The 18446-nt window shown below is 34.0% G+C and overlaps 1 protein-coding gene across 3 annotated transcripts in view; it reads right to left on the bottom strand.

The window, feature by feature from the left end:
• csmd3b (CUB and Sushi multiple domains 3b) overlaps positions 1–18446 on the bottom strand; it is a 581296-nt gene that overhangs the window by 32250 nt on the left and 530600 nt on the right. For all 3 annotated transcript variants that reach the window (XM_088929237.1, XM_088929238.1, XM_088929240.1), the window contains 4 exons: positions 11248–11430; positions 8937–9113; positions 4887–5066; positions 1–174 (listed from right to left, as the gene is read on the bottom strand). In XM_088929237.1, the coding sequence (XP_088785363.1) occupies positions 1–174; positions 4887–5066; positions 8937–9113; positions 11248–11430 (714 nt within the window). The remainder of the gene's footprint in view (positions 175–4886; positions 5067–8936; positions 9114–11247; positions 11431–18446) is intronic.

The raw sequence follows: 18446 nt of genomic DNA, 5'->3' as shown, positions 1-18446 counted from the left end.
GCAAACACTGAGGCACCTCTCCACTCCAAGTTCCATTTCCAACACAAGTTAAAACAGCTGGAAAAGACAGCTCATATCCTGAAGAACAGCTGTAACTGACACTGGTTCCCCATTCAAAGTCACCCCCTTCCAGAATTCCACTGGAAATTGCTGGTGGAGCAGGGCAGGTCACAGCTGATTCAAAAATAGTTCAAAAAAAGGGGAAAACAGATGAGGCAAGACTAATCATATATACATACAAATGTATACTTTCTGTGTTGAATATAGTAATATATAAATACAATAATATGTGATACACCATTATATGTAGCCTGACTAATAGGTATCCAATTTTGGATTAAATGTTTTATTAAATGTAGACCAAAAAAGGTATCCTTAAGAGAGTAATGTCAGATCTTTGCGAACCTACAGTATATTCCTGTGCAAACGTAATTGATTGACGAAGAAAGATTATAATATTTTTAATTATCACAGGAACTTGTAATTTGTTTACCCTATTTATTCTCAAGAAAACAGGAAAAATATAAACAAACAAGAATTAAGCCAACATCTGCTGCTTCTGAGCCTGGGTTTCTATTTCTGAGTCCCTATGTTTTGTCACAAATTCTGATTTCTTTGTAGTAGCCAGGACAGAACTCTCAGCTTCCCATCTGCAACATGATTCATCAAGTACACTTGACAAGATCTGCTGTGTCTCGTGTGTCTGGGACATTATCATGTTGGAACGCAAATTCTGGACAAATTACTGCAAGATTTATATTGGCTTCAACAAATTGGAGATGATCTCTAGAGGTGCCAATCCTTTCTAAACTAATCTGCTAAAGGACATAAATCTGTCCAGCTCAGTGAGGTGTTTCTATTGTTTATAATGTGTGACAGTGTAAACAAGCAAACAATCCAAAGTAAATGAAACACCCGAAGCACTATATTAATACTCTGAATTAGTATGTAACATGCTTGAAAGCACTTCCAGATGATAAAACTGACCTAGTTTTCATAAGCTAATGAATAAATAATGTGTATGAATTTATAACTTAAGTGTCCAAATGAAATAATTTGTAAGAATGAAGAGACCTAGATGAGAACAGGCATCCTGAGCCAGCTGCTGATGTGACTTCATAGAATACGAGATATGTAGGAAGCAGACAATAGACTTTAACACCCAATAATCCTAATAATTCATCTTTGTGGACAAAATCTTTCTTCAGCTGAATGATATATCAAATATTCATTAGCTTCAGAAAACCATAAATGTAAACTTTGCACTCCATAGGAAGGCTAGCATAGAGACAAACATATGGAACACTGGCATCAAAAATACATGTGGAGTTATGCATCTAGAGGAGCACCTTCAGAGCTCTTTGCTTCTTCTGCATTATTACTGTAGGCTTCATCATCATTCGTCAATTTCTGTCAGAGAGCCCATGACGTTCTTCTATGTCACACTTTTTATGTCTTTCTTGCTAATTTCAGTGCCTCTCCTTGCTGCCCAGTGTCTCACATAATTTTCTCAGTACCAGGGTTTCAACAATGTGTTGTGCAAAATGCTTGGTAGTAAGGGCAGAATTCTATGAGTGCTACTTAGGAAGAAGCAGCAGGAGTATGCCTGAGAAGAAATGTGTTTGGAATAGGAGAGGAAGGTGTCAAGAGTGTTTTCCTTTCCTTCACTTGAAACTTTATTGGGTTTTCACCAACTGAAGAACTTTTCTCAACAGTCTTTCCAGCCTCCTTTCTGAGTCCAGAGTTTCAGAGAGATGTTAGTGAACTATACAGTAATTATACTAATGTAACTACATCTTTTTTTCTATTACAGTGAAAAATGCTCTAATAAAGATGGCTATTTTAAATGCCCTAATCCATGAACCCAGTTATTTGAAGTCATCTACGTCATCAATTATTTTATCTTTTTGCCTCACTAATTCGTCAAGACATTTGTTTTTCTGTCCTTTCCAGCCTGAGTGCACTGCCTAATATTTTCAATATGTTAATTCTAAGTACTCTTTTAAGAGAATTGTACAGAATTGTTTTGAGAGGCTTTTAAGAAAAACAGCTAGAAATATGCAGAATTAACCATTCTGGTATTATGTGGGAGTGTTTGACACAACACCACCAGCTGTGTCTGGGTATCATCAAATAATAAAAAGTATTATAGGCTATACAGATGGCAGTACATAAATGTATTACAAATGACCAATGACCACTCAATTGCCTTATTTGTACTACTTATCATCTGAGAGCTAGCTAAATAGCATTTCGTTATACTATATACCTGTACATGAGTATAATGACAATAAACTTGAACTTGAACTATTTGTTATTGGTAACATAGGAGTGGTAGACAGTAAAACAAGGTGTTCTGCCATATTTTCAAGTATTATTAGTATTACTACTACTACTACTACTACTACTACTACTACTACTACTACTATTATTATTATTATTATTATTATTATTATAGCACACTTTCTATGAAACCTGTAAATAGAGATGTTGGGTTAAAGTTTTAACTCTTGTGGATAAAGTTCCCTACCATGAGTAAGTTAAACACAAGTTTCATTAAAAACTAAGCTCTAGCAAAACAGCACAGGATTTAATAAGGATAGTAATAAGGAAATGCAGAAGGTATTAATAAAAATTTAAGGTTTTTCATAAAGTGCTAAGAAAGGCTACAAACAAGCTGCATACTGTATATATCTAAAAGAATTGTGTTTCTGAAATTTCTTGGCAGTAATGCAGCTGAGGCAGGGTATCTTTCAACCAAGGAATAAAGGGGCATAGAGCAGTTTAAAAAAAAGCTAATTTAGGAAACAGATGCATTATACAGTAGGCTCATTTGGCGTCTGTAACTGAGTGCATATTTAGAATAAAGGTACAGTAAGTAAACAGAGTGGTTTATGAGGAGAATAACCATTCTAGAAAGTTGTATTGTTCAATCTTCAGCATGTTTGCTCATGTTCCTAATGATTTTACAGTGTGTGTACAGATCAATTTTAGGTATCTGACAATCTGCAAAAAATGATTGTTATTCATAAGCTTCTGGGCTTTAGAATGTTATGCAGAAACAATCTGCATTGTGACTGGAAATGTACACAACTTAAATTATGTACAAGGGACTACTTGTCCGTTAGCTAGCAAACTGACATGTGAATTATGTTGTTTATATCACCCTTTTCCTTAACCTTTACTGCAGATTTCCATTCTATCCAGTTTGTAATACACTTATCCCATGCATTTTTTTAATTGGACAGTTCAAGGAAACATCTGTCTTTTTTGACTTACAAAGTCAATCTTTTGACAATTAAGATGTACACCTTTTGTATATGCTTTAATAGGCAGTTTACTCAGTGTAATATCTTTACTTTCTGCTGAGAGGTCAGTAAGATTTAACTTTTTGTAATTTCATTATTTACTTGATCCTAGATAGATGTTCTCTCGGATCTACATTGTTTAAAGTATATAATTTCATACCATACTCACACCAGTAGTCTGGCCATTCATGAGTTGTTAATGAATTAAATTAAATTACAAACATCAGGGAAGTATATTACATTGATTTTTAAAATGTAATATATGTACACCAAAACCATAGGTTGCATTTTAAGACTTTTGTTTTTTATGTACTCCACCAAATAACATAAACTATAAATATGTATGTAGATCTTACATATTTTTGACAATGCTCTGAAATCTATATTTGCATTTTAATGGACATAGACTGAAAAGCTGTTAAAGAAAACATCCACTCAGCTCTAAAGAAAAATAAAAGCAGAAATAGAAATAGAATGTATATATTTTTGAGTACTTCTGCTCTTTTGTGAATTAACTTACACAGTGATTTACCCCCTATTCATTTAATTTGTTACTGAATTCTTATTTCATGGAGAAAAAACTCTGCACTTGGCAAATTAAAAAAAGAATCAGTCCCCTCTGAAGAGTATAACTTAGATTTCTGTCTCTAAAAGAAGAAGGCCACATAGAAGGACTCATTCATTGTTAGAGGCAAAGGGATTGGTCGGTTTTATGTTAAATACAGCTGATGTCCACAGTTGTCATTATTTAAAGATCTGCTGAGTACTGACACACTGGGGAACACCCTTTGATATCCAAAAGCATTCAATCCAAATTTATGTCAGAGAACAGAAAGCTATGTTTATGTGCTTTTAATTAGTTGGGGCAAAGGAGATTTGTAAAGGCTGGGTATTCTGTTTCCTACCAAACACAACCTACTGTACATGTATACAAAATACCCTTAGATGTGCAGTGTTTGAAAAGAAAGCAGGGCCACTGCCCTGTGTTTAATCTTGACACAGTTTTAAAAAAAACCATATTGCCTCTTTCCCCCAGGTGTAGAAGTATAATAATAATAATAATAATAATAATATGGTATGATGTACTGCCAATCAAACTGAAAATTGTATTTTTAAAATAATATTCAAGAATTTGAAATAAGGTGATAAACTCTGGATCTTTTTACTTGGGCTCAGTTATCCCGAGAGGGATCATTTCTATTATGCAATACAAATACAAATTCAAACTTGCTTCTGCAGACATTCTGATGTTAAACATGTTGATTAATCAATGATTGTTTTTCTGAATTAGATGAGTATTGATTCTTGTTACAATCAAACTTTGAAGAGAAGTTACAACAGATCAAGATTATATAAACAATTGCTCACTCCAAAATGCAGCTACAGTGAAATAATAATAAAAGCAACACATACATATCACACTGTTACCTTTTAATGCTAAGAATTCAAAGAGGTGAAAATAGGAAGTCAAAAAAGCTTAATTTTAAATAATACGTTGTAGGAGATATAACATTATTCAATAATATAATACATTGATTATAGACATGCAATTTTGCTTTACTTTTTAATTACACTTACCTTTACAAATTGGCATAACACCACTCCATGTGCCATTTTTAGTGCAGGTACGAGTCATTGAACTTAATGGCTCCATTATATACCCAGGCTGACAAATAAATGTTATATTTTGTCCAATAGTAAAGTCCTCTCCATATCTGAGTCCGTTAGCTGGAATTCCAGGATCCCCACAATTAATCACTGAAAGAAAATTGATTAGTTTATTAAAACATAATGGTTCACTAAACAAATGTCACAGACAACTGATTCTTTTTGTATTGCCAGTTTTTCTACAATTACAATTGTCCTGTATGTCCTGTTTTTAAAAAAAAGTTCAAAACAGTATATGCAATAAAATAGTAAAGTCCATATCAAAATAAAAATGTAGTTGCAATGTACACCGAATATAGACTTTGATTTCTATAATACATAATGCTATTGTTACAATTGAACAAGCTAGGATATTCACCCATCCCAACACAGAGAGCAGTAAATTAATGTTCTTAAAAGGTAATGGGGTGTACAAACACTTGTCCATGACTGTGAATACTATAATACGCTTCTGAATTATATTTAATGTGTCACAGTTTTATAATATCTTATAAGAAGTAACATTAAGTATCAATCCTCTTAAAACCATATCTATAAATTAGTTTAAATAACCCAACGATGTGGCCACAAGGATATCTCCAGGCAGTATGTATTTTATTCTAAATAATAGATCTTACAATAAGCTACAAAATCAATACACTGCAAAATGGCAAACCACTTTTGTCATATGTGACATTGGTAGTCTAACTGCAATAATCAATATTGCATATCTTTTACAATTATTGATGCTTCAAATGGATTATTAAGAAATAGACCTGGTTGATCTGATTCATTTAAAAATCTATTTAACAATTGCCCCTAAACTTAAAGGTCAGGTGCATTTGAATTAAACAGAAATAAACTATTTTTGAGATTGTTATGGTAATAAACTCAGAGATTATATTTACAGCTGAGAAAAAGCCCTTTAACATTTACATTCCTAAGAAACAGTATGTCTTGATCTCATTTTTGTACATTTTCAATAAACAACATTACATTTAATCTTGAATTATAATGATCATATAGTACAGCTCAGTTACCATATGTATTTCAGAAGACCTCTCATTTTTTCTCTCGTAATAGAGGACATGCTATGCTAGAGCGTCATATTACAGCTCATTTTCTATTCCCTTTTTTTTCATTAACATCTCATAAATGTTACTGTACTTGATGTTTTAATTAAACTGCATATAAAGTTCATAATTATATTCAAAGATCCACTGCTTCATTACTTAGAGTTGAAAGATCAGTACTTAACATCCATCCATTTTCTAATCACTTGATCTAATACAGGTTCACCGGGGAGACCAAGCTTATCCTGGCAAGTAACAGGTGCAAGTCATAACCCTGTGCAGAACGCCAGTACATCACAGTCTTAACATACAGTGGCCTTCAAAAGTACTTTTCTCCCTTGGACTTTATAACATTTTATCTTACAATATGGAATCATAATGTATTTAATGAGATCAGTTGCCACTGATCAATATAATACACTCTACAATGTCAAAATGAAAACAAAATTCTACAGATCTGTCTGTAACAACTTGTCTTTGCAAGTCATGTAATTAGTTTAATGTTGTCCACCTGTTTGTTCTACATGAGTTCAAGTTAAATACACCCCTCTCTCAAACAGAAGACAGTACGCATCTAAACTGAGGGAGGTTGAGCATTGTTTCAAAGAAGAATGGGCAAAAATTGCAATGTCCAGATGTAGAAATCTGGAAGAGACTTATCCAAGAATACTCATGGCTGTAATTTCTGCTATGGGTGCCTCTACCAGATATTGACTCAAGGGAGTGATTAATTATGCAATCAGTTTGATTTTCAATTTATAGTTTAGAAGAATCTGCCAAATTGTATTTTCACTTTGTCATGTAAGAGTGTTTTGTGTTGGTCGATAGCAAAAAACCTTAAGTACATTACAATTATATATTGTATTGCAATAAAGTCTGAAAAGGTCCAAGGACGGTGAGGTGAAGACTTTTAAAAGTCACTGTACTGTACAGTATATGTTAATGTAGCTTATTATAAGTTAGAAGAAATTAAACTTGCCATTTAGTAAATCTTTGACTCACATTGATCAGAATAGTAAAAAATGTGATCACTACAGCTCAATATAAAAAAACACACGAGCAGCCAATATGAAGCATGGAGACTAATCCATCACATTTACCAATCAAAGCTAACTAGCTCAGTGGCAGATGTTCCTTGTCATTAACGTTTTAACATTAACATTAACCATTTCTGTTCTACAAAATAAAGAAAATCATTGGCTGAAAACAAAATGGTTAAACTTTCAGCAGAGGGATCACAGCTTTTACCCTTCATTGGAGAATCAAACATTTTAGACAAAATGGCATTTCTTAAGAAAGCAAAGTTAAATGTTTGCACTTCTCAGCTTTCTTGCAGAGATGAATACAGTTGTGTTCAACAAACATTCTGTGCCTATTGTGCTTTATGTTTTGAGAAAATAGTTTTTCACACATTAATTGTCCAATGACATTTTCAGACAAAGCATGAGAAAGGCTTCAAGGATAAGACAGAAAAAAGGTTCAGTCAATCAAATGGATCATAGTGAAATAAAGAGTTTTATTAAGAAATAATCAAGCATTAGAGAAAAGCTAGAAATTGCACAATGTGTTGAAAAACATGGGAAGTTATTTACAGTTAGGTTAACATATAAAAGAGGATATTCTTAGCTGGTTGAATGTTTTGTTTAGTGGTTTGACCAGAATAAAGATATTACCTATGCCTGCTAGATCAGTGGAGAGACACACGATGTTAAAAGATGCAATAGTATTTAGTGTAAATGCTACTGCTATTAGCAGTTTTTGCACTGTGAGTCTAATGGAGTCTGAGAAAAGTTACACTGGTTAACATTGCTGTCTCACATTCTTGGGGCCCTGGGCTCAGTTCCTCGGGTGTTATCTGTGTGGAGTAGGTATGTTCTTGACATGTTTGTATGGGCTGCCTCTGGGTGCAGTTCCCTCCAACAGTCCAAAATAATTCTGTTAAGTTATTGGCTTCTGGCAAAATTGGCCCTGGTGTGAGTTTGTGCGCATTTGTGTCTGTGTGTGCCCTATGATGGACTTGTACAGTGTGTATCCTGCCATGCACCCACTGCTTGCCATGATAGACGCCAGCTACCCCGCTACCCTGTATTGGATAAAGTGGTTGGAAAATAGACTGATGGATGTACAGTATTAAGGCAACAAACATGGTTTACGACATGGTTCAAAGTCTTCTAGAATCAAGGCCATGAGTTGAAGGCAGTAAATTCAAACAAGCAGTCTTTGGGATTACAGAGACAGCATACATGAAACAGGTAATTTCTTAGGTTCTGTTAAACTGTCAATTTAAGATATGCATGTTACACATGTACTTAGAATTTGAAATACATTTAGAGACGTTTCTGTTGATACTTTACATTGGATGAATTGATACATTTACTGTATATTTTATGAACTGAAATAAGGCTACCTTTTTTTTCAGACTTTGATGATGGATATACAGTAGGTATTTTAAAAATCTGATTTACCAAATCCATTCTTTAAGTTTTTACAGCTTTTAGTCACTGATGTTCATCTTTTAAATGTATTCACAACTCCCATAAATTTTCGTATCAGGTACATTTAAATAAATTATTCCCTGCACAATTGTCTTCAAAAAGATTTTTTTCTAATTTTCTTTCAAATGTAAGTTCTCATATAATTCAACTTTTGAAACAATTAACCACGTGTTTGAACTAGATCATCCCTTTCTTTCGGATAATCCCTCTGAGAGATATAGATTAGTGGCTACAACCTTTAATCCTACACAGAATATTTATTATTCATGGAGCATAGCTGAAGGGAGTTATCATTTAATGTTATTTTGGTTTAAACACAGACTGGAGATGAATAATTATCAGTAAGGTTTCTAAAGTTGACAGAACATCATTGATATAATATCGCATAAAGTACCTTTAATTAATATACCTACTTGTGCAGTTAGGGGCGGTTCCAGACCACGTTCCATTAGCCAGACATTGTCTCCCAGAAGAGCCAGATAATATGTATCCTTCCATGCATGAGTAAACAACTGAGTGGGAGAAGGTTGTTCCATCAATTCGGAACACCTTGCCATTGGTTGGGGTCCCTGGATTTCCACACTGCACAGCTAAAAGCAAACAATAAATGACTTAAATGATGAAAAGCCTGAGAAGAAACAGCAAGAAAAGGCATCTTTCTGGAAATTTAGGAAATACACAAGGGACTCTAGTCTGCCTTTAATGTCATTGCATCAAATGTGAACCTCTTATTATGAAAGTAAGCTTCAATTCAAACAAAATTTGTAATAAAAAACAACGGAGGAAAATCAAAGTGTCTAATAAATATACAATAGCTAATGAAAGTATGAAAATATCATAACATATTTTATGATCATTGCTAATAGAGAATACATACATGAAGCATACATTACAGTTACATTCTTGAAAAGCAATAATATTTCCTGAGGCTGGGATGCAATAGCTGCACTATGATGCCATATATCTGAAAGGAGAAGCTCCTAGATCTCAGAAAAATAGAAAAACTCTGTGCCTAGTTAGACCTTAGCCTCCAGGGGTGTAAGAGTTGACAATCTGGAAATCTTTTCAACTGCAAAACAGAACTAGAGCTGTTCAAAAGGAACAAAGAAGGAAATAGTTTGGCAAAGTAAGCTGTCTAGTTTAGAATAGAATGGATAACATCTTGAGGTAGAATGGTCCATAATAATAAAGGCAATAAAGGGAGAAAGAAAACAACTCTTATATTTCCAGTTGACACCACAACTCTAGTGTCACACAACACATTTACTATGTTTTATTTTTTTTCCTCTTTAAGGGGAAAGCCAAAAAGAAAGATCTTGACTTTCAGAAAGAAAGAGGTAGTGTAAATGGTCATGGTCATGGTATAAGCATAAACTAAATACTGTATACTGTATATGTATAGAATATAGAACAAACATACTTCAAAAGCTTTAGATTGTGTAATGAGATTTTGTTAATTTAATCTTTAGTTTCATTTCACGAGAGATATAATTATTTTGTAAATCAAGATATTATTTTTTACAAATAGTGCATTAGAAATTGACTACGAAGCAAATGCTTGCTTATGCACATTAAGAATTATTCTCCCCATCAGATGGTTTCATTTCGTTTTGAAAGGTTATATGTCAAATCTAGTGCTTAGAAATAAAATACATTGATATTAATTAACAGTTAATGTAACTGCAAATGAAGCTGGCCTCACTATGTCTAAAACTGTCAAAATGCTTTACAAAAGTCAAATACAAGTCAAATAAAGTTGCTCTGTTAGGGAGATATTTTACCAAACTCTGGTAAACTCTGCAGAATGATGAAAAATATTCTATTTCTGTTTGGTTCAGGAAAGTTCAGTTGCATTTGTGAGAATGTCATTCCAATTGGATGTCACAAGCAACTACAAATACACTGACCTCCAAAAAGTATTGGCATAGCAAAGTCAAAACTTTTATTTTAGATGACACTTACAGTAGCTTATCATGATCATGGCATGCATGGCCACCTCTAGATAAGGTATCATCATTGATAAACTAACTAATAATGGCGGAAGTTTATTGTTTATGTAAAAAAAAAATGTCCATACGTATTGGATAGAGCTTTACCACATAGCATGACAAACACCCAAAACATATGGCCAATGCAATCAATGAGTTAATTGAAGAAAAAGAAGGAAAATCTTGGACTGACCAAGTTGATTTCCAGATTTAATCTAATTGAGAATGCATTTTACTGTACATGTTAAAGAAAACATTGAAGTCAGAACAGTAAAGGCTAGCAAAGTATCAAACAGCTATACAAAGAGTTAGGTGAGCTCAATGGGTTATGCAGTTCATGAAATTATTGCCTGAAAGGGAATAACTTTATGAAGTTACTCAACCAAATTCTTCATTAAATGTAAAAATGTGCAATAATTGAAAAAACGCAACTGTTACACTGAAATTTACTTAAGGTCAATGTATACCAATACAGTGATCACTCAACACTTGAAATCACTGAATTAAAAGCAAATTGTTTTTGGACTAACACAATCAAATGTAGGCATGGCTTTTACCCATATCAATGACAATATCTTGTACATTGGAAACGCTCTGATAATTTGAAGGATTTTGAGGTATCCCTCTATTGGAAACTGAGTCTCGAATTTATATGCTTATATTAATGAAGAAAAAAATCAGCATGCTCTCTCTGTTTTTTTAACTTACTCACTGTATGATTATAATCATTTCTTACGTTTGCATGATGGCTGTCGTCCTGACCAAGTTCCATTGGGGAAGCACATCCTTTCGGCTGAACCATAAAGAATGTACCCTGTTGCACAAGTGAAGCGCACCTTGCTTCGGATTTTAAAGTCACTCTCTTCCCTCTCACCATGGGCAGGAACACCTGGGTCCCCACAGGTACCTGAAGAATCACCTGCAGACAAAAGCAACATTAATCTTATTACTGAATAGGACATATAGGGTGAAAATTATTTGTAATAGATTCTCAACAGTTTCTTCAATGGTGTTCATGAGTTTATGAGCACATGAAGTACGGACATATGCTACTCTTGAAAAGGGTGCAATCTTAAGAATAAATTAATTTCAAGCCTTCCATCATAACATTCAAGAAATTCAACAACAGAAATTTCTGTATCCCCTACAAATACATATACAACAGCAAAATATACCTTATCCCGCTGGCCATTCAAGTTAACCACTGTAAACCACGTTTGTTCAACAATCTCATTTATGGCTTTGTTTTGCCAAAAGTGCCCTGCTTTTAACATCAAAGAAACAAGAAGAAGACTGGATTAATGTGTTAAAGGTTAACATTTCTACACGTGAAGATTCCCAGTTTGTCTACATACTGTGACCGTGTTAAATCTGGCAACCAACATATGTGAACATCCTAGTTCAAATGTGCTTGTCTCTTCACATTCATAGCAATGTGGCACAAAAGAGCAATGGGAGCTCTTCCTGTACTTTCATCAGTAAAATCAATGACAACGTCCTCAAATTGACATAGTTTTATCTAAATAACATTTAAGGCTGCTTATTACTTTATATTACATGAATCTCTTGTTATACAGGGGAATAATTGTATTTTTTACTTAGCTTGATCTCCAATTTTATGGATACAAGCATGTCTTTTGTGCAGGATTTGTCATGCAAATACAGAATGAAAAACATAAACCCAATTGATTGTAAAAGTAAATTCTAAGGCAACATATTGCTTTCCCTCTTGCTTTATAAGTATCTAGTTAATAAAAAAAATAGCTGCTATTTTGTCTCCATTTTTTAGCAATTCTGTGTTTTCTCAGGCCTGAGATTAAGCAGAATAAACCACCAATAAAAAATGGAACTTTCTGTAATAAATTACTTTTTGGTATCATTAAGTATCACATTAATTAAGACCTAATTAATTTTGAGGCTTAATAGCCCTGGAATGCCCTACTCATTAGTAACGTATCATAAAACCAACAAATGGCCCTAACAAAATCCATTTTTATACTGTAAGTATTGCATACCACTACAGACTTATATCAGGTACACACTGAGCTCTATGCAAACCCAGGAGACATATTTAGGTAGCTATTATACAGAGCTGCAGGCTATTTCCTGTACTTATTTACACATGAATAAGGCAGTTCAATGAATAGTATGAAGCTGTTACCTTTGATTTTCTAATAATTAGGAGACTATCTACTGTTTTTCAAACTTACATTATCTTACAGGTCTTTTTACTCAGTTTGATTTTGAACTGAATGTTTCTTGGCCCTGAAAATTTGATTGTTTCTCTCCAATGCAATGTTCACAATCCAACAGTTTGGTACAGTAACTATCTTAAAAACAGAGAACCAAGGAAATAAAGTGTTTAGTTTTCTCACCAACTGAGAATTACGTACCCTGCATACAGGAAGCATTACAACCTGAAGACTGTATGTTCATATTCTAGTTACAGTACTGCTGGGGATCTCCAGTAGTGCAGCAGAGCAGATCAAGAGTTTCTGGGTCTTAAGCAACTCAACCATTTCTAATTTGCTGGCCCTGTTCCTGCTCAGACTGGGAGTATCTGTGTTGCTGTGTGTACTGAATGAATCTCAGTTGTGCTCAGATTGGAATCAAGAGTAAGCCACTGAACTTTAACAATAGGCAAAGCTATGAATGTATATAATCAAGAACAAAGATTCTGTAAGTGACACAGAATTTCAATACAAATCAATAACTTCAAAAAATTCAAAAACAACAAAAATACTGTAAAACAAAATAAACAAAGTAACCAAAAGAAACAAACAAAAAAAACAGTTAGGCAAGCACCATGTTACCCTAGTATGGTGCCATATTAAATCTGGAACTAAAATAAATTATTTAGCTTGTACCCATTATATACTTTTTTCAGGCACTACCCAAAGTGTATAACCATAGTTGAGGTTGTTGACCTAAATCAACAAGAAAATTGGGAATTTTGTCTGAAAACTCAGCTCCCACATCACCACCATGGTTCGGTAAAGAATCCATATTATTTCATCCACTGCAACAATCCTCTGCTCAATCTCACGATACCCTCTACCCTCAGCTGTGAACAAGACCCCAGAGAACTTAAACTCCTCCTCTTGGGGCAGCTGTCCCCCCCACTTCTGGAGAGAGCCATTTCAGCTTGTTCGGGGAAGTCCAATTCTATTAATGTCATTGCAATTACAATGGGAACAAGTAAGCACCTCAGAGAGTATAGTATGTAAGTATGTAAAAATAAAAAAAGAACAAGAACAAAAACAACAAACAAGGTGTTAGCTAAATGGAGCTCTAACCCCAGACTGGCATTTCAATACAGAGATCGTGTTACCTCCCCGGTTGTGAATATTTTCGATAACGGTGATTTAATATGAGTTATGAATAACTCCCAAGTGGAACGTGAAAGATTCCCTGCATACTATACATACAGTACTAAATTCTCATATGAGATGATTGATATGCTTTAACACCGTTACTTTGTCTTGTGTTACATCAATTTTTAGTCTCCCTAAGTGTGTTGTCTTATATTAAATGTGCTGAGTGCACCCTATTTCAGGGACACAATGACATTATTTCTTTATTAGCCATCCCAATGGTCACATTCTACAAATATGAAATGACAGTCATGAGACCATTAGAGTTATGGTCAGAGGCTGTTCTTATGATTTGACAGAGTAATATTCAGTGCAGAGTTTAGCATAGGAAAAAAAGCATTTTACTTCTTACAATGAAAAGATTTAATTATAAAATAATAATGAATAAGATTAACGCTTCCTTTTCGGTTTATCTAAATAGAGTACTGACATGCCTCTGTACAGCTTCTTTGATTTCAATTAAAAATTAAAATTTCCAAACCAATTACATACTGTATTTAGCATTTTATATACTCACGCCTATACATCTACAAGTTATTAGTAACAATAAACAATTATTTTATATTAATAATTTGACTGATGGTTTCATCCAAGGTGAGATACATATGTATCCGTTTACACTGCTGGACATTTTAATGACACAAGTGTATTGTGCAAGAGTACAACAGCAATCATAATCCCACCTCGGATTTAATAAATAACCATATACTGTAGCTACTGTCTAAAGCCTTACATCTACTTACACTGCTGCTCTGGTATACCCAACCATTTGACAACATTGAAAACGTGTATTATTTTTGGGGAAATATGGTATGCCGTTATTTAAAGCTTACCATTACTCTAAAGGTAAGCAATATAACTGTTGGAATTCATATCCTTTAACTGTTTATGAAACAAAATCTTGACTGGTTGATGATTAATGTATGTTCACTAATCAGGGCTCAGAGAGTTTTGATATAAGAGTGACACAATAAAAATGTAATTCTCTGTTATAGAGCTGCTACACAGTGAATCAAGCACCTTGTGAGCCAGTTTAATCAATAGCCCATAATATATATAGAAAAAAGTCATAATAATCAGAGATTTGGATTCCTGCTGTTGGGAGTCACAACAGACTCTGTACTGAAGCCAATGAATTGGTATCAAACTGAGATCATGTTGTAACATGGGGATATGTTTTCTGTATCTAAAAGGAGCTAAAGCTCGAACAGCCAAATAGTGCAGATGGACCATTATCAATACATAATTGTCAAGACCACTTACATTGTGAAAAGATGTAGGCAACAATTTTGTACGTGCTTTTGTTCCCAGGCAATCTTTGAGAGGTTGTAAGATTTATCAGTTGGGTACACCTCATCTAAGAATGAGACATTTTATTATACCATGCTAAAGCAAAAAGTGACACAAACAACAGGGATCTAATTGTAATCGTATGCCCATGAATGGGGTTCAACTCGGCTGTGTTCCACATTATATGTTGCATTCCTTACATCAAAAACAAAACCAGACTATAGTTGTAACAGACACACTCCAAATTAAAACAAACACACAAAAGACACCTCAAATCAAATTGATGCAATACAGAAAAACAGGAAATCCTGGGAAACAGAGAAAGCAGCTGAATTAGCAATGTTCAGTTTTAGGGTTTTGAAATTCTGCCAGGAAAACAAAATGCTCAAGGGCAGATTACAATAAAGAGCAAAAAACATCCAAAGGGCTTTAGAACTCAGAACTTGAAACCAGGGAAAAATCCTCTGATGTAGTGCTCCTGACTCTTTCAGTTTTCTTTTGTGGAGTATTGACCTCAATATACTCTCTTAAAGAACCAAAAGGAACATAATGTTTTTGTTATAATTTATAAATTAGGAATGTAAATACTGTAGGGTATGTTCCACCATGTTAATCTGCAGGTTAAATTATACACTAAATGCATTCTATTGTTATATATTAATAGTATTCTTGTATATGTATACATGTATATACAAAAAACTACAGTATGCTGACGTTTTTTTAAAGACCCTGATAAGTCTGTGAGAAAGAAAGTTAACATCTGAAGAACTTTAAATAAGCATTATTAGTACTGTAAAGTGCTTTATGCAAATATTCTATGGGAAACAAATACTAGACAAAATTGTATATCATGGAATTATGAAAAAAGTTAAGGATGTTACTGGATTTTCTGCTCTACATTGAAACCAATCACCCCAATGGCAATTTTAATTCTTTGAATGAGATTTCATCATTTTTGCAGTGTTTAATAAGTTTTTTAGTTTAATTTTTGCATACTCATATGAATAAAGGGTGTGATCGTGCAGACTTTAGCAAAATAAAATACGTGATTATTACATGTCAATGAATTCAGTTGTTGTCAATTTTAAAAGCAATGTTATGTAGCTCTAAACACAATGAACAAATCAAAAAGAAAACAAAACTAATATGTAACACTTGTGACGATCAATGATGAATATCACCCTGGCACTACTTCTACTCCAACAATGAGTCTATGCATTCCCTTTCACAGATCTCCTGGGGGACCATGAGGGGTGCCTTCTGTTGTCACTTCTACCACCAGAGAAAAGGTCTTTATTTCCACAATACTTGTACTTGTTAGTACCAATACAATATGTCCATCCTTAGCATCACTGTTAAATGCCTTGGCATGAGTATACACATGGGTGCTACAACATGAACTAAAGAAAACATTTAATGTCCATTTGAAACACATTTACAAATTTAACAAGAAATAAAAGACAAGAGGGCACAAAGGGAACAAATGAAAAGAGGACCAAAAGAAGCAGGAAGCACTTTATACTTCAGAGTCATAATAAGTGCTTGGAACAAGGTACCCAATTCCAATGCAAACTTTATTACTAAAGCTGATTATGATTCCTCAAGCAGCAATTTAATGAATGTCTTGTAAGCTACTGTACCAACAAAAAAATGAACTTGACATTCAAATACATTTACCTTATTCACCATAACCTTCATTTTCTTTTATATCTAAAATGGTATGAAACATATAAATCTGATTCATATGGTATGAAACATATAAATCTGATTAAAAATATCTTTTTAATACTAGTTTTATTACCTTGATTAAAACTCAGCTGTGTGTTACTACAGCAGATTAGTCAATATACTATATAGCACTTTATTTGCATAGTTTAAACTAATGCATCAATAACTCTCAGTAAAGGATTTCCATGGGAAAAAGACACTGTGTCTTGCACTTCTGTAGTGAAGATGACATTTCCTCAAAGTAAACAATTTATAAAGCTGATTCCTGGTTGAGCAGAAAGAAATCTAAATATCTACATTTGTGAAAGTCTGTCCTCACTGAAACATCAAAAAGGCCATTAAAAATGAAGATAATTATCCACTTGACAAGATATCCCAGACTTTAATGTGTGGATGCATTCATTCATTTTGTTATAATATGTATGTTCCACCATTTAAACAACACTTTTGTAAAAAAAATCCCAAAACTGAATTCTGATCCACTGCCACATATATTCAGTTCAAAAACAAGTTTCAAAATTACTTCTTATGAGGAGACTGCAATGTACTGAGAAACATAATGAGTGGATGAAAAATAGCCTGCACTGTAAAATTTATTCTGCAAGAACTAATCTTTATCTTCCTCTGATGTTTAATTATAAACCATTCTAAATGATTTTGTGTCACAATTAAAAACCTCCTTTATCCATATTGCCTTACTTTCAATACAGCGCAATCAATTAATTATGCTCTCAACTTTAGCACAAATATCCATATAATAGCTGTGATTTTTATTCAAGATTCATATTCATGGCTCAGGAAGTAAATCTTTGACAAGTTTATAAAATGCCTTTGAGATCTCTAACATGAATTGTATTTTGTGCATAGCATTGCTGGCCTCTTCTCCAGCCACTGTTGGAGAATCTGGAAAATGTGTCTAGGGACATACTGTATGGCTCAAGACTTTCACAAAAACTCTTTCATATCAATGATGATCCCACTTCTAAGAAATCCTGACTTTTGTTACACTACACAGGCTTCTGACCAGGCTATCACTTATATTTTACTTCAAACAAAAAAAATCTAGCTTTCCCGGAGCTCCAACTGTACTGTCTTCAAGTGTTCTAAGTGTAATTTAAGAGAGCTATACTGTTTCTCCAACTTAAACTTCTTTGTACAGCTCTGAGACTTGCACTGTGGTCAGCTAACATTCTGATGAATAAACCGATACCTTTTTATACACAACAAACTCTTGTGAGAATACAAACATTGCATCCATCCATTTTCTAACCTACTTTTTCCAGTACAGGGTCACAGGTGGAGCTGGAGCCTAAGCTGGCAAGTGGAGGCACCAGGCAGGATGTACCCTGGACAAGATCCCAGTCTATCGCAGGGCACAAACTTGCACCAGGGCCAGAAGCCAATTAACCTCCCTGCATGTGGGACTGTGGGACGAAACCAGAGCACCTGGAGGAAACCCAGGTGAACACATGGAGAACCCACAAACTCCATGCAGATAGCACCCCAGGAATTGAACCCAGGGCTCCAGCCCAATACTACTGTT

This window comes from Atractosteus spatula, chromosome 12 (assembly GCF_055471065.1).
Source record: "Atractosteus spatula isolate fAtrSpa1 chromosome 12, fAtrSpa1.hap1, whole genome shotgun sequence".
NCBI classification, from domain to species: domain Eukaryota; kingdom Metazoa; phylum Chordata; class Actinopteri; order Semionotiformes; family Lepisosteidae; genus Atractosteus; species Atractosteus spatula.
Note: the sequence above shows the minus strand (reverse complement) of the source record. Positions and strands in the feature narration are given on the sequence as shown.